General features: G+C 33.8%; 1 protein-coding gene across 1 annotated transcript in view; it reads right to left on the bottom strand.

Moving 5' to 3' along the window:
• Nucleotides 1-299: 299 nt before the first annotated feature.
• Nucleotides 300-17,847, bottom strand: part of LOC103773457 (protocadherin-9-like) — a 20,439-nt gene continuing 2,891 nt past the window's right edge. The window contains exons 2-3 of the mRNA XM_008940824.1: nucleotides 1,454-1,511; nucleotides 300-679 (exon numbers count right to left, since the gene is read on the bottom strand). Of these exons, the coding sequence (XP_008939072.1) occupies nucleotides 300-679; nucleotides 1,454-1,511 (438 nt within the window). The remainder of the gene's footprint in view (nucleotides 680-1,453; nucleotides 1,512-17,847) is intronic.

Below are 17,847 nucleotides of genomic sequence, written 5' to 3'. Positions count from 1 at the left end.
TTGTGTTCTTTTTAATCAAGCTCATTACTATGGGAGGATTTCGCAACCATAGATTTAGGAAAACAAAAATCAGCGAGGGGGAATTAGACATGCAAGTAACAACGTTTTCTACATTGTACAGTATAGTCAGGCAGACAGTATAATTAAATGCCTGCTATGGAGGCAGAAGTTGCAGGCAGATGTTTTGTCTCTTTGGTGGCCCCCTTTTTTTTTTTTTTTTGTTAAAATTGTTTCAATTTTAAGACTTTTGCCCCTTTTCTTTCTTATAATATGAAAGAACTTTGATGCTGCTTCTTAATCTACAGGTAAACTTCTCTTCTAGTTAGAGTATTGACAGGAGATGGCTTGTATTCCCCTGTCTGTGTAAGGGGGATATCCTCTGGATTGCCTTCTTCGTTTTTGCTGAAACTAGCCGTGCTGAAGGTCTCATAGGATGAGGTCAACTTTTTGTTAAGGAGGTTTCTGTTGCGATCACCCATGAGAGAGGCTTCTCCATTGGCCAGCTTTTCCTGACTACCCCGTTCATCAACAGGCATGAAAGTGGAGAGTTTTGGCTGGCTCTTCTGCTTTCTTTCAGGAGAAGTGCGAACTGGCATCCAGCAGGAGTCCGAGTGGCCATATTCATCACACTCTCGGGTACACTTCCCTGTCAGGGCTACATCTGGTAGAGGCCTTGAATCTGAAAATAAAATAGAGTTGTCTTTACAAACAAATAATATTGCAATGGCTTTCAGTGAAACTGAGAATCCTTAAATTCAGAGAAGGTATTTTTAAAGGTTGTAGTAAGAATGTTGCAAGAATTTCTCCAGGAATAGTTTTTTGTTACATTGCATGTGCCTACAGGCAACAAGCGTATCTGTACGGTTATTCTTGACCTCAAGAAATGAAAAATAAGATTATTAAGCCATTTCCTGTGTTTGTAAATCAATCTCAAAAGCATTTAGTATTAAGTACCAAATGAATTTTCATCTCTAAAAAGCTCAATCAAGCACTTAATTCCATACTGCAAATTTTCTTAAAATTATTAAAAATACCTTTCTTTGAATTTTTTAAAAGGAACGCTTTGAAATTATGTGAAAAGAACTTGAGGCCAGCACCCTGCTAATACTTGTGAACATGCTTAATGCCCTGCAGGGGAAGAGCTCTGTTATTGACAATGGAACCCAATTTGCATATAGTTTAAACTTCTGCTTATATTTCTGAGGATTGGGCATTCATCATTAGTACACAATATGTTACATGAAGTGTACAATCACTACATAATAGAAGCATACAAAACCCCCACTATTGTCTATAAATGTAATTTAACATGTATGGATAAAGCTGTTCTGTGTGTGTTGTGTGTAGAGTCAGGGAGAATCTGAGTGTTGCCTGAACAGATTCACTGAAGTTTTAAACGGGACTTGTATTAGGTGTCCCAGATCATTGTGTCTAAGCTTTCTTGTTACAGTACCTGTAAGAGCTTTCACTGAAATGTAGCAATATTCAGGGTCTGCAAGACTGAATCCTATCTGATAAAAACACAGGGAGTTTCTAATATTCATATTTTTATACTTGCATTAATTAATCGTTACAGTAATTTTACTAGTAATACCCTATGCCTTATAAAATATCTTTCAAAGGCCTATTCATCTTTTGCTTTGTTACTTCTATTTTGCCTATTTTTTCTTTGATTTTGACTGCCAGGTGACCTTCTCAAATAATGACTATTCCAACTGTGATTTTTTTAAAGCAAATTAGTAAAAAACACTGCTGCTGAGGTTTAAAAAAAAGCAACCAAAATTTGATTCTTCCAGAATAAACTATTTTATTTTAAAATAATTGCAACAGGTGCTTACAGAGGAAACTTATTTCATTTCAATATCTGTGGACTTAATCTTGATAGAATTACAAAAGCTCTTGAAAGTCAGATTTATGTTCATGTCCTGATTTTTTAATGCATTTAAGCATTCATTTAACTAGTAATTTTTTGCAGTCTTGTAAAGAATATACATACTATGTGTTATTAACAGTTGTCAACATTTTATAGCATCTACTATATGTATTCTGTGTACTATATGTATTCTGTATAATATATGTATTCTGAAAAATGTACAGTATTCCATATTTCCATGTGTCACTGATTTTAATGAGGAAAACTTCACTAATGTTTAAATACCCGACTAACTCTGTAGCTGAGAAGTATAAGGCTGGGAGTGATTTTATAATTTTATTTATTTTACAGTTGTACATTGCATAACTTTTGCACTTAAACTCAGCCATGACTCCCACATTTTTTCAATTAAGAATACAAAGAGTATGAAGTTATCAGCCTATCTGTTCTCAGATGACTGTGTTTTGCAGATGTAGACAGAAGATGGGACTGTAAAAGGAAAATTCTCTATTAGTCAGCACAAGACTTATCCTGCAACGTTTAGGGTAGGAACCAAAGTGAGGACAAGAGAGTTTTTTAGGTAATTTTGGTAGGAACAAGAGAGGGAAAATGGAGAAATAAGCAGATTAAGGGACCAGTCACATGTAAATTGTTCACTGGCTAATAAGTTTGGTTGGTTGTGCCCTGTGTATTATCATCATCATCTGTCCAACCTTCTTAAATTCCCTTGTAACACTTTCTTGGTTATGTGCTCTCTGTTACGTTTACACAGAGAGAAGCAGAATGAGGCCACCGGTTCTGTCTGTGTTTATGTGAGTGCTGAATGTTTGTAAATTTGTGTGGCCAGCTGTGTGTGTATATATATGGTGTCTGTATGTGCACCTACTGGGATTACATTGTCTTTGCTACCGATTGGAGCTGGGACATGGAGCAGTAGCAGCCTTGCCTTCCTCAGGCTGTGGAATCCTGTGTGATGCATTTTCCTCTAAAACACCCTTCAATTAATATTTTGCACCTATATTTGATGTAGCCTTCTACTCCATTGTTTTTTGCATCTGTTCTAAGAGCTTGAATCGGTACAGCATTTAAGCACACATTTAATCTAGCGTGTTTTAGAACCTGTTGCATTTTAACTACTCTTCTGTTTAAAAGATGGGCATAACTTTAGCATTTGGGGGGCAGGAAGCAAGGCAAAGAAGAAGGGAATGTTTTGTGTGTGTTTTACCAGAAGATGCATGAAACAATCAGCTACAAATTAATTAACTGTACTTTTACTAATTCACTGAACAGATTGTCCCTCTTTTGCAGAGTAATGACTTTATGTTACTCTTTTTATATTACCTGAAAAAAAAAAAAAAAAGTTACTCTTGTCTTCTAGCATAATTTACATCCAAACATATCTATCTCTAAGAGACATGCTTTTTAAAGTACTTCTAAGTTTAAAAGTTAAAAACTTCTGCAGGAACCACACTGCTAGCTGACAAGCCTAGTGGGATATGACATAGCAAAGTATTTGTCAGCACAATTGGCAAGTCATCAAGGAAGATTACAAAGATTTCTACCCAGTTACGTATCTGGAAACTAACTCAAAATGAGTGTTTAAAATGCCAGTAGTTAAAAACTAAATTTTATCACAGTGCTTAATTAGTGAGAAAGTAAACCTGGAGGGATGAGATTTCTAGTCATACAGAAATTTATACATTTGTGATTAGGTTTTAAGTTTTTATACACAAACCACTAAAATTTAAGCTTTTATTTGCATAAAATTATCTTCTGACTTACAATGGAAGATATCATCTAAGTTATTTTCAAACATCTCCTCTTATGGTGTCTCTAAATCTGAAGTAGGTATTGCTTGACTATTTTCAAAGCCATTGTAAACCTGCTTCCTAAAATGCAGATATTTAGACAGGTTTTTAGGTATACATGTAAATTAAGACTTTGAAAGTGAATATTTGTATAGATTTCACTTGCAACTGCTTAGACTTCAGCTTAAAAAAAAAATAAATGGAGAACACTAATTTAAAGGGTCTCACAACCTACTTTCCCATTGCATCTGATAAGTTGCCACCACCAATTCCCAAAGTTAACTGAAAACTAAAAAGAAAACCAGAAAAACACCCACGCAAACCACCAAACAAAAAAAATCAAACCCAAACCAGCAAACAAAACAAGAGAACAAAAAGAAAAAAAACCCAAACCATTACTTTTATCATTAACCCAACAAATTTTTAAACACTTATGGCTAATTTCTGAGATGGTTATAACTTACATTTTCCATAAATCTGTATAAAATCATGCAAATAAATGGAGCTATTTATATGTATGCTCACATCTGTGCTGAATACAGCTGACTATTGCTTTAGGGCTACAAGGACTGTTATCAAAAAAGGCAGCCACCTACCATGGCAGTGTGGAGAGGGAAAATATGATGTTCTATATCCAGTTTGAAACCAAAACCAATTAACAACAAAAATCTTCTACCCAAGCAATTTTCCATTACTTTTTACCTCCCATTCCTTACCAAAGAAGGTCAATATATTTCATCAAGTACAGAGAAAGTATTAAGAACACAATAGTCAACAAGTATATGTTACAAGTTATGTGCTTTTTTTGTACCCGCACACTGCAGAAATATAACCAAGGATTCACACTCACTCTGGTTCCACTTTGCACATTTTTTTAACAACTGTTCTTGCACAATGTATTTTATACAAACCCAGCATTATCAATTAGTCATTCTAGCACATACACTTCTTTGGATGAAGGTGCAAGGAGCTTTTAATTTTCTTGGGTTTTGTAAACCACGCACAAAGCCTATGGTAATGACTAACTTTAGATGTACTTAAATAGTCAAAAGCTCTGTTCCACTTTCCCCTGGAGATGAAAAACTCTCCAAAGCAATAGCAACTCCTTATCTAAATACAACGACTTGGACATTCCCAGAAAGAACTCTGTGCCCAGAAAATATTCCTAGCTATAGACCTTTTCTTAGAGGAGTACGCAACCACAGGAGCCATACAGTATTACAGCAGTGCAATAATTCTTCTTTAAACCATGCAGGTTGGTCCACATCTTTGTTAGATGAATTCTAAATAGTATCTATGACAAATCAATGACTAAATGCAGATTTTGCTGCCTTTCCCATAACATCCCTGCATGATTCGCATTACTAGGGACCTCTAAAAAGTGCCTGTACAGTAGTTCCAGAGTACTGTGAGAAAAGAAAAAGGAATATGAAAAAGAAAAAACAGCTGAGAGATTACATACGGTAGAAAATATACACTGTTTAAGGGGCGTGGGCGGGTTGGAAGCTAAGCTATAGCAATACACAGCTATAGCAGTAGTGTCTTTGAAATTCCTGCCTCCTAATTGCAGTAATCCTGGAACTGAACCCCAGTTAGTGTTGTGGCATATCCTGACACACCAAGACATTATTAAAATACTTAAACATATTTGAAGGCATCAGCAATTTCTTTCTCTGCACCTAAGGCTAAATACAGTTAAACAGCAATTGAACATATCTCAAGAAGCATTTAGTGCCTCAAGGCTTGGGCTGCTGTCATTCTGAATGCAACATTATCATGTACTGCAGAGATAGTGCATGCCATCTCTAAAGCAGCCCTACTGAATAAAGTCAGACACAAATCCACTGTTTGAGATATGCCAACTGCACTGAAGTAATGAATATATTAATTGCTTTTGGACTAGAATAGTTTCATGTACATCATGCCCAATTCTGAAATTCTTTTTAGTGCTTAAGAAAATACTTCAGAGCACAGAAAGGCTTATATGTACATTGATTGAATTATTAATACTGTGAGAAGAGATATAACAGAAGGATATAAAATAATGAATTCTGAACCATTTTATTCTTTTGTTATTGAAGGAAAAAGAAATGCAGAATTAAAGTGAGACTTTTCAATACTTGACTTGAAAACTGCTAAAATAAAAGTATCCCTTAAACAGTCCTTAATTCCAAATTCTTAGCTGGTTTCAAGAGAGACCAGACTGGAATTTTCAAAGGAAACATGAAATTATATATAGTTCTCTATCACTAAACTAAAACAAATAAACAAATAAAACAATCTTATAAGAAAATAGAAACAAGTAACTAATTCTTTACAATATGAACACTTGACTCATGTTAGATGAATGAAAGCAAGTTAGCCAGAAGAGGCGGCAGCTGAGGGAGAAAACAACACTTTTCATGTACCTAAAATTCTATAGTAAAACAAGAGTGGGAAGAATCTGGTTTGCATCCCGATAGTGGAAAGGACCAAAAGTAATTGATTCCATCAATGACAAATCAGGTTAAAAATTAGAGAAAAAAATCTTTGAGGATAAATGTAGTGATGGAAGCCTACAGATTCTCCATCACTGGAAGGGTTTTGCAAATGTCTAGAAAAATTTCTCCCAAGGGTAACATAAACATAGCTAATCCTACCTTGGGAAAGCAACGATACACTAAACAATCTACCTCTAAAAGTTCCCTTCAGCTCTACAACTCTATTAATACGATTACTAACATTTACGTACTTTGGCCTCAGTCCAATCCTTGACTGTTTCTGGGTTAAGATTCTTGATTTATTCAGTAATAAATCAACCTTAGAAGCTGGGCTAAGGTTCAGCTAAAAGTAAATTTTAGAATTATATCCTCCTTAAAATTTTATGTTAATAAAATGACAAACAAAACCCCAAAATAGCCAGACCATTTAAGACAGGCATTAATCAAAAAGAGTACAGAAACAAAAAACCCCAGTAACATCAAAAACCCCTTCACTCTCAAGTTCCAACATAATAAAACAACACTTATAAAATCTTCTTGCTTGAGTCCCAACACATCCATTCCATTTTACAGTTTCATCAAAAAGTTAATGATTGAATACTACTTCTACTTGCAGTGATGCAAAACAAATATCATGCCTCTGAAGTCTATTAAACCTGAAACTGTTGTAAGACAAACTCTGTAAAGCTGAAAATTTCACCAGTGTTTACTACTTACATGAAATTTTGTGTCTGTTTGTCTTTGCATAATACCTGCTTCTGATTCGGGGAGAAACAGTCAAGTAAGATAAAGAATGTAAAAGGTTTTGACATGTTTATAGCTACTTAACATAACTCAGACGTTACCAAATATTATCCAACCAATATAGTTCTTGGCTTAGATTCCACAGTCAAGTCTAACACAATTGACTCCATCAGGTTAATGTACAATATTCTATAACTCTTTCTCTAACTATAAAATAACTCCATAAAAAAAAAAAAAAAAAAAAATCCTACTTAAATTAATGATTGCACTGGCTCTGTAGTACTGCATTTATAATCTTCAAGGAATCATCAGTATTTCACAATTAACTTAGGCTGTTTATATGAAAAACAGACTTAAAACTTTTTTTCCCCACACTGAAAACTAGTTGTACTCTTCCATACCCAAATCATTAACTACTTGGTTGTCAGAGTAGAAGCATAATATAGGTGGCATACAATATTACCTGTAGGTAAGACCAAATATAAAAGAATTAAATCTATACAAATACTGATTTAAACCATTACAAAATAAAAGATGCACATTAGAGACAAGGTTTTCTCTTGCTTAAGTTGTATTTATTCTGGAGTTCAGACTTCATTCTTTGATTTTTATTTCCCTATTTCGTGCATATATATAATGAGGACTAAGAAGTATCAGCTTATGTGATACCAGTGGCACGTACTGTACTACATACACCACATTGAATTTAAATTCCCTAGATTTTAATTTTTTAGATTTAAATGTAATTGCTACAAGACTCCTTGTAATCCTCTTAAATCCTTTGATAGCCTGATTTACTTCTTTCACTAAAATGGTAATATATTCTTCTGAAAAGTGGGACTTACTATGGCTTCCTGATGCAGCATAGACATTAAGATGTAGGAAACATTTAAGCTGTCTAATTGTTCTGCCTATCTGATGCTAAAGTATTAATCTGTCACTGTGTCAAATTACATACATTTTTTTCCCCCCTCAGTAAAATGTGTCAGTGCTTAACAAACTCTGAGCTGAAACAATTTGTGGAGCAATTAGAATGTCAGCTCTCCTAAAGATGACTAAGAAAAGTCTGAATCAGGGCTCAAAAGTCAACATAATTTCCTTGATACTCGTGCCAAAGTGATGAGACTGAAGGAGCTCTAAGTGATCAGAGTAGCTGGCAGCCATTATTAGTTCATTTCAGCCATATACTCTGCATCCCCTTAATTTTGTTTGTTGGTGATAAGGATTTAATAATATATTTTCTTCATCAAGAGTGAACATCAGGTAGGAAAACTAGTGCTCTTGCCACAGAAGAGGAAAGGAAGGTTACATGATTTTCCCCTGTCTCCCTCCAATTCATGCCTATCTCATTCAAAAGGCAAATTCTTTTTAGAGATACTCTAGGTAGTGTTTTCTAAGGGATATTAATGGATGATTGCTTTCATTTCAAAAAAGCATACTCCCTAAAGATGCTCAGTGTCATTAGATGTCATGGATATCTCACAAGTAGCTCAGAGGATATCCAGAATTGATAATGAAAATTCAATATACAGGGGAAAAAAAAAATAAATCAGTGATATGACAGTTCTAAGCCGTTTTGTAAGCTTGATATTCGTTGACGTGATATAAAAGTGCACTAGATATGACTACTGTTTAGGTTCAGAGGGTGACTGATTAAAAAGACACAACCCACCCTAAACATTGATTATCATAATTATAACACTCATCATAACACTTGTGGCTATGGAAATAGACACAAACTAAAGTTCTGGCTTCCGTGTTTAAGAATTTGCTTTAAGGGATAATACTGATTTCTTTCTTTCATATCTTTTAGTGAGTTGCTTTTTTGTTAAAGAACTCTGCTGCCACATGAGATAGCAACTTGAACTGATTATCTGGATAGAACCACTGCATTCCTGAAGATTAAATACTTCATACAGTTGTACTTTGTGCAGCAACACGCTCCTGGATTCTGGATCTTACTTCATTCCCATATATACAGAATAATATACCATATAATGACACATATTAAACAGTAGTACTGTTTTCATAAAAAGAGAACTACTTATGTTCCCAAGGGGTTTTCTGTGTGACTCATGTAGAGTTTATTTTGTTACAAATCATAGACCTTCAAAGGTTAAAATTGAACAGTAACGATAAAGTGTCCTGAAGTTCTATTAAGTTATATTATATTGTTTTCAAATGAGGGGAAGAAGAAAATTCTCCATGTTGTGCATGTAAATGATCAACTAAATAACGCAGAGCTCAGCAAGAAGCAGAAACAAACAACTTATGACTACTTAACTTCTTGACAGATACTAAAAAGACATGTTCCAAGAAACATAGCAGAAATGGAAAGAAATCCATTTAACATTTTATGTCACAAAGTGAACTAAGAAATACTTGTATCTGTCCATGTCATACATGTTTCTTTCACAAATACCCATGTAAATTTGTAATTTATTTAATCATACTAGCAAGAGCTGGGATACAGAATTGAATTTAATTCATTTTAGTGAATTGAAAAATACAAAGAATACATTTTAATTCCTTCAGCAAAATATCTACGTGACCCAAGACCTAAATGAAGGTTAAAAATAGAAACAAAATACATTTTAAGATTACTATATTAATGTACATTTGTCCTGTTTGTATAACTATATTCCAGAAAAAAAACAGGTTAAATTTTATAAAACATAATGCTCATCTTCATTAGTCATGAAGCATAATAGAAATATAAAATCATACAATTCAGGAGTAAATGGTACTTTCACCAGTCATGAGGAAAGAAAGTAATTTACTGATTAACTAGTTACAGACTCTTGTGTTTTATTCCATGTCAACAGCATAAGCCACAGTATCACTCTGGTCTTCAGATCAATTATTTTGGAAACCTCAATTTTTACTAAGAAGAGGTAAAATCTATGCCAGAAGTAATCCACCTAAGTAAGTTTGTAGTTTTGTTGCAAGTACTGATACTTTCTCATTGAGATACAAGGGAGGGGGAGTGTTGCTGTTTTTTGTTGTTGTTGTTATTGCTGTTTTTATAGTAAATAAGAAGAAAAATCTTTACACCTTAAAAAACGGAGAGACAAAGATAATGAATCTCTCAGTGTGATTTATGTCCTGCTCAAAGGGATTTTTTTCATTATTTTTTTAATTGATTTTTCAGCTGTGTGTGCAGATTAGAGCTAGTGAATTAATTACAAACATCAGCTCAGAATGGTTACATGCTTATGACAGATTCATCTGGGTTACAGTCCATTAGTAATTAAGTATTAAGCACAGCACTAATTCCCCTTCTGTATGTACAGTAGATAGACTGTAATCATACACATGAATCATGGAGATGTTAAACAATGATACTGTAATCTCTTTTATTGTATCTTACTATAAAAAGGAAAAGTATAATGATATTTTTTCATATATATATATATACACACACACAAATGGAAAGTGTAGAAATGTGTGAATGAAACAAACCAGAGAAGGCAAATATTAAAGTTTGACTTGCAAAGTCTAAGCCTGACCAAAATGGCAAACTCAGTTTTTCCTGTGAGAGGGAAATCTAATGTAGCCTGTAGTGTGTATCACAGTTTTTTTGATCCCTGCCCTTGACCTTAAGTGTCCTACAATGTTTCATTCACTCAACAGTTATAAGAGGTAAAGAAGTAGTATTCTTACCTTACAAATAGAACTGTGTCGTGTTGAAAGTTAAAGGCAAGTTTGGGCTTGAACAGAGGTGTCTAGCAACATTAATCAGGAGCAGTCTCTCATCCCCGGGATGAAGATACTGGATTTTTGGTTGCTTCACTAGCTACTAGGTAAGACTTTCTTCATATTTGCTAAGCCACTCACTTGAATGGACAGTTAAGTGTATCTCTCTACAGATTTCTTGAGATATTCTTACAAAATATGTGAAATATTTGCTAGCCCCAAAGTAAAAATAGAATAATTTTTATCAGAAGCAACTCCAATGGAAGTGCTCTATCACAAATCCATTCTCTTGGTTTAAGAATGTTTATTATTGCAGTTTCTCTGCTCTGGTGTTATGTAGCACAGTATTAAAATTAGTCAATATGCTTTTGCTTTGCTTGGTTGCCAAAGTGTATACATTTACCTACAAAATATTAAATCTCAGAAAATCCTCCATTGTTTTCCGTTTTGTGACATTTTCAGGTTCTTAAGAAGTACAATACATATACTTTGGCCTACTGCTTCATAGCCAACATCTACTTTTTCAAGAACAAATTAGATAATCTCTCACTTGTTTTGCTCATTTGAATATCAAGAAGTTTCTTACAATATTAGTTTATGCTTCTCTCAGACTCCAGTAAAACTGTCAAAATATTTGAAACTGGACAATGCTAATCTTACTCGACTTGCAATCCATGACTGAATTCTCAACAATAGGTAGGAAAAAACCCAAGGTATATCTGCTAGGGTAGCATAAAACCCTATTCAAGCAAAATATATTAACAACGAGATTAAATACTTGGGGGTTTTTAAGAGTACATATGCAGGATAAAATACATTAATGTGTTAAGAGTATCTATTATACTTTAAGAAAATAAAACAATCCTTCTGATTGTTTTCAGTGTAAATCCACAGAGTAATTTTTGCTAATCTACCTAATATCAGCTGCAGTGGTCATAATAACTTAGCAACTGCTGAATTGTTTTTAGAATCTCAAAAGACATGGAAAAACAGTAATTAAGGGAGTAAATACAGGGGCTGGCCAAAACATAAAGAATCAGAAGATGAAAACAAATTTATCAGACTGAATTAGCCAGATTCAAAACCTGCAGGTTTTATCTGACTTGAAAGGAGGAAGGAGTAATTTGATATTTTTGGCAATTATTATTTCACATAAGTTTTTAATAAATTGTTAATATCCTTTTATGAAATAGTCATTGTCAACTATTGCCCTCAAAAACGTATCATGGCTTGATCATCCTACGCATACCTTGTGTGGGCATCTTCCTTCCAGGCCATTAAGAATATGGTTTCCTGAATGAAAAACATTCAACAAGAAATTGTTTTCTACACAGTGTTTTAGTCTCTTGGTCATTTCTGAGATCATAATAGAGAGGCCAGCTGACATTGCTGTTCTTGTAAATGTAAAGCATTGTACACTAGAGTATAACTAATATATCCCTGTAATAGATTCAGTATTGGATTTTAGAATTGATTTCTGCTTGGGTCAACTTTGAAGCTGCAACTTGAGGCAACAGCTTGTGTGCCTAAATACCAATGACCTGAGATACCATAATTGTCAGAGGATGGAATTATTCCAGGAGACTTATTCAAAAAGAATGGCATGCTCCCACCAGAGCTGCAAGAAGTGCTACTCAAAACCGAGCATCACATAGTTATTTAATGGCCCTTAGACAGCAGTGAGCAGCAGCGAGAGCTGGAGAGCATATTTCATGCCCCTTTGTAAACAGAGCATCTCTGATAGTGACCCATTAAATTAAGCCTAGACTAAGGCTAAACTCACAGTCCACAGTGGTGGACACCAGTTATTAGCTTATGAAATTTATGCTCCAAGATAATGAATGTGATTGGCAGGTAAAGCAGGGCCATATAAAGATATATTCCATTTTAAATTAGAGATGGCTAGACAAAGTTGAAAATTATCTGTTCACTTTTGAGTGATACACGTAGAAAGTAAATGAGAGATTTATCATGTTCTCAAAACATTTTGACATAAACTACTTTCCAGCATTAAAATTAGCAAAGATTTTATTCTTCTCTTTGTGTGAAGGAATTTTGAGAATCTTATTTTTTATTAGAGTATTTATACGTACTCTCAAATCTTTCTCCCACCAGGTATGTAAAAACTCACTAAGCATGTAGCAGTGCAGTAAACAGCTGAACAAACTGTCAGCACGTGCTTGACTGTATCACAGACACGAACAGCAATTGCATATAACTTGAATGTTGTTAAACTTATTTTGTGCTGCTGCAGAAGTATTTTATGGGTTTTTCTCTGTTTCTGTTTACTCACGCTTTTAGTCACTGAAAGTAGAAGAGGTACAGAAAGAGGTCAAAATTGACAGCAAAACTGAATCAGGGCTTCTCGTGGCAATGAAATGATGAAAATCAGCACTGTTCTTACAGTAACAGTAATGAATATAAATAGACAAAAGGTTCTCAACAGCTACTGGGAGAAATAGAATAAGGCATCCATGTCAAGAAAAAAAAAAAAAAACAACAACTTTTTCTGCTATCACAGATAGCTTTGTGAACTGGATAAATTAGGATGGCCTTTAAACAATTTTCATGCTTCAAGAAATGTCTGTGAGAGACAGGTCTGCCTTATTTTCCTTTAAAGGATCAGACATAATAGGTTGAATTTTTCTTGTATTTTCTACACTGTGATTTCTGATGTCAATCATACCCAGATAAAATCTGTTATCTCATCTTTGACATAGTACAATACATAATATGAATGTTTTTCCTCCCCTGGCTTTGTTGTCTCAAGCTCATAGATTCCTGTCTCTCTACAGATAACATTAGCAGGGTGCAAATTCTGTCCAAATAATTGCCAACAGATAAAGATTTGCCCAACTCTTCTATCCATTTCAAAACTAAATCTGTAAGTAAGTGCATAACTGCATCAAAGTAATTTACTAGAAGACCTGTGTATATCTGATTTTTTATAAAATGCTGGCCGTGGCATCCAAAGAAAGGCTAAAGAAGCAAATTTATTTGCCTTTATGACTGATAGCATATACTAAACCCACAAGTTTAAAAGTTATTGGGGAGATGCTTTATCAATTACATTCCAATAAATTATAAGATTATTTTTTGTCTGTCATTAAGTGATTCTACGGACTTAATGTATCTTACACCACCAGCTGTTTGGAAGTGAACAGAGTGATATCTTGCCTCTAGTTGAAGCTGTTTGAAAATAATTACATTTTCTTCTAGAATAACAGAATAGCAATCTGTTACAATACTTATGAATCTCATCATGCTATAAATGAACAACTCTTCTTGTTAAATTATAACTTTCTTATTCATAGAGAGGTTTTAATCTGAATTAAAATTTACAGAAATACCTTAGATTTCAAATTTCAAGAGGTAGAACTGATGAAAAAGGAAGAAAGCAGTTTGAGAATAAAATTTCTTTGCTAATGTCACAAAAAGCGAGTATCATTTAATTTCTCTGTTGTTAGATTCTCTCATTTATTACACTTCAGCGTATGTAAATTTTCTAGCTGCAGGCATCTCTTATTCTGCAAAACAAAGTTTATACAGTTTCTACAATAATCTGTATTTCTAAAACTGCCTTGGGAATTTTAAAATTAATTTTAAGACCCCAGATACACAGTCTTGCCAGAGAAATGAGCAATGGCTCTAATTATAAACATCTAGGAGAATTTCTCTACTGGTTCAGTTTTACCTGATCTGTCTTCCAGGGAAAGGTAATATACACCTAAGGCATAGCTTTCACAAGATGCACTACATCAGCAGCATGTAGCATTTAGATGAAGTTGGATTGACTGGAATTCTACTTTTCTAAAAAGCACCAATATTGTGCCTAGGCAGACACTGACCTCATACTGCTTTGACATCCTTTGAATCTGCTATTTCTGTTATCAATTAGAAGGGCAAATTCAAAGCAATCTACTCAAACTAGTGGCATGCCACAAACCTGAAATAAATCTAAAGTGTGATCCAGATCTCCTCCAAGGATAGCAACTAACAATTTCAGCTGAACAGAAAGGAAAGATTAAATCTTTTGAGATTAATGTGGTTTGCATGTTAACTATTGTAAAGCAGGTGAAGATTTATGCAGCTTTAAACTATTTGCTAAGACATTGACACCAATAACATACCCAAATCATAATTTCTGTGTCCAAAAAGATAATAGATCTTCATCAAATAGGTACATTGAAGATGGCACCAACTTTTTAAATATATTTAACTGCATTTCTACTACTAATGTACAAAGACAGAGATGATAAAACATCATGATAGAAAGTGTAATTTAAAGATTTGTTTGTTTCTAGTCTGTCATATAAATACTGCATAATGTATTTTTCAGCTCTAAGGTGTAAAGCTGCTCAGCCAAGCTGCTCAGCTGCAGCGTATGTGTTTTTCTGACATGAGTTTTAGGTCAAGTGGAACTCTTTAGAGGAAAATAAAAATTGCTCTTTTCTTGTTTAGCTGAGAGAATTTTCTGTGGCTCAGGTAGGACCTGTAGCCCTGCCTCCAAAACTCTAAATTTATAGGTGGTGGAAAGAGACTTGAACGAGACACTACCATTTATTCCATACAGGAAGCCAATGAAAGTCATTTGAATAAACAGTCTGCAAGGAAAGGATGTTAAAGAGGAGTGGTACAATGTATTTTCAGAGCTGTATGTTCTGTGTCATTCAGAAGTTCATTGTTTTTATTTTTTTTAAAGTCTTTAGCGTAATACTTGGTGGTCTAATAATACTAGAATTTGGAGAATAGGATGCTTTGGACATTTCTTGGTGTGTTACTTAAAATGCAAGATTAAACTAAGCAGTCCATATAAATAATATAAAAAAATAAACAAATATAACAATATAAAAACAAATATACCAAATAAACAATATAAAAACAAATATACCAAATAAACAATATAAAAAAAAAAAATATAAACAAAGGGACATTAAGAAATCACTAAGTACTAATTCATAAAGAGATAGCCCAAAAATGAAGCTGAAGCTACCTATGGAGCCATAGCACCTTTGCTTTACCTACGGATTACACCCCTAGAAGTTCATTTGATTCAATGAAACATAAATTCTGGCTCTATTCACAAAATTTTTGTTTTGAAATTGAAGTGATTTATTTGTTGATGTTAATGTAAGGCTTGAAAGGATGACTGATAGAAACGTGACTTAATCCTTACTTATGAAGCGATATTGCAAACAACTCAGTATATAATTAGTACAAAAAAATTAATCTGTGAGAAAACAAATGCCTGCCATGAAAAAGTATTCCCGTTTTACAAATACAGTGTTTCACGTTGCTATATATACAAATTGCAAGTTATATATGGCTATTTGCTGGTGGAATGCAACTAATAGACTATAGAATGGCATGATATTGTATGAGATTACAGAAGGAAAAAGAACAAAACTAAAGTTTACAGGATGGGAAAGCTTTTTCTAATTAAGACTAGTTTTCACCACTTTTTTTTTTTTTTTCTGTCTGCTATGAAACAAATACAAACATTTGCAACAGTGTACTGTTCTACTTTGAACTTCCTTCTGTCCTACAAGGATATGGTCAGGTGTTTTTTGGTTTTCAGGATTTTATTTTAAAGGACAACAAAAGAAGGTTAAAAAGTACATATAAGAGGTATTCCTACTTACAAAGTTGCTTACCAATTTAAAGAAAAAAAAAAAATCAACTTTTACCCAAACAGGAGATAAGCAATTATAATGAATTTATGAAGTGTTTTGAATAGTCATCCCAGACAGTAAACCTGACTTACTCTGAATCATATGATTACCTCCTTCATGCCTAATAATCCATATTTCATCAAATGAAATGCAAAACAAGCTAACTCCAGGTAGTTCTGTAAATCTGACTTAGACAGAAAAGTGTTATCAATAACTACAGGTCATCTTAACTTGAGAAAATCTATTAGGTTTTCAACATATCAAAGCATTTGCACTGCAGTTCTATCCTACTGTCTGGTTTTAATTATGAGGTTCTTCTCTGCAGGAAACAATTCTAAGAGAATTGAAACAATTTATTTTAAAGGCTTTAAATGTCAGAGGAATTCTGCCTCATACATTCTAAAATGCAGAATATCTTAGCACCTCACTGCTTGTAACAGACGTACACAACCTGTTTCTAGGCAAAAAGATGTGTTGGAAAACATAGCCTTTCACAAGAACTTTTCAAAGTATTTGCTCCCTATTAGCAACTGCAGAATTTTAAGTAAAAAAGAAAAATAATCTTTCATTGATCAAGTGTGATTTGATTGTGAAAAGGTATAGTTTTCTAATATCCATTTAAAAGATACATTTATAATTTCCACTACTGTAAATACTGAGAAATAAATGGTGTTGTAAGTAGAGATAAAAAGAACTATGTTTTGTTGTTTGTTTTGTTTGTTTGTTTGTTTTGGGATTTTTTGTTTTTACCCCAATACATAGAAAAAGAACTTGTGTGGAAATGTTAAGCTATGGAGAATTTTTTTTTAAAAAAAGCAGACATTTTCAGAGTTAATCCTTTGTGAAAAGCCATAGTGACTCACTATTAGAAATATTAACTTGTTCTGAAAGTACATTTCTTCTGGGTTGTGCTATGCACACCAATTTTAAAAAGAAACTTCTGTTTTCATAAAGCTCTATCAGAATATTTCAGGGAACAAGAACGTTTATGATAATTTGGATTATTCAGTGTCTTTATTATAGTCTCTACCATGATCTTCAGTACTGATCCTCTGCAAGATTTTGATTTTATCATCCCAGATTCAAAACAAATTGAAATGGTTTAATGAAAATATTCTGGTTTACAAGGAGTCAGTAAGAGTTACTAAGATGAAAACTGCACCAACAAAATACGGTGGTTTAGCTAATCTAGGTACAGAACCTGTATCCCAGAATAGAGAACTTAATAGAAATATTTTTTTTTTTTTAACTTTATATTTTATTTAACACAGCCAATAGCTCAAGTCATAATGTCGGTGTTCAAACTTAAGTTTCACACACAACTCCACTCCTTCCTAAGTAATGTCATGCAAGTGCTCTCCTTTCTTACCGATGACAGGAGAGATTGGGAACATACCTGAATGGTAAGCATTTAGCTAGAAGGAGGGGACGGGACCTGTGGTCAGGTTTTGGAAAGCAGACTTCTGTTCCTAATTAAATGCCTAACAGGCTACAGAGTCAAGGTCACAGTTTCCTTTGCTTTCTGTAACTCCTAATTGTGGATACACAGCAGTTAGAGGCTGATGCAGGGTCTC

Source organism: Merops nubicus, unplaced genomic scaffold (assembly GCF_000691845.1).
Source record: "Merops nubicus isolate BGI_N331 unplaced genomic scaffold, ASM69184v1 scaffold3065, whole genome shotgun sequence".
NCBI classification, from domain to species: Eukaryota; Metazoa; Chordata; class Aves; order Coraciiformes; family Meropidae; genus Merops; species Merops nubicus.
This window is presented reverse-complemented; position numbering and strand designations above follow the sequence as displayed.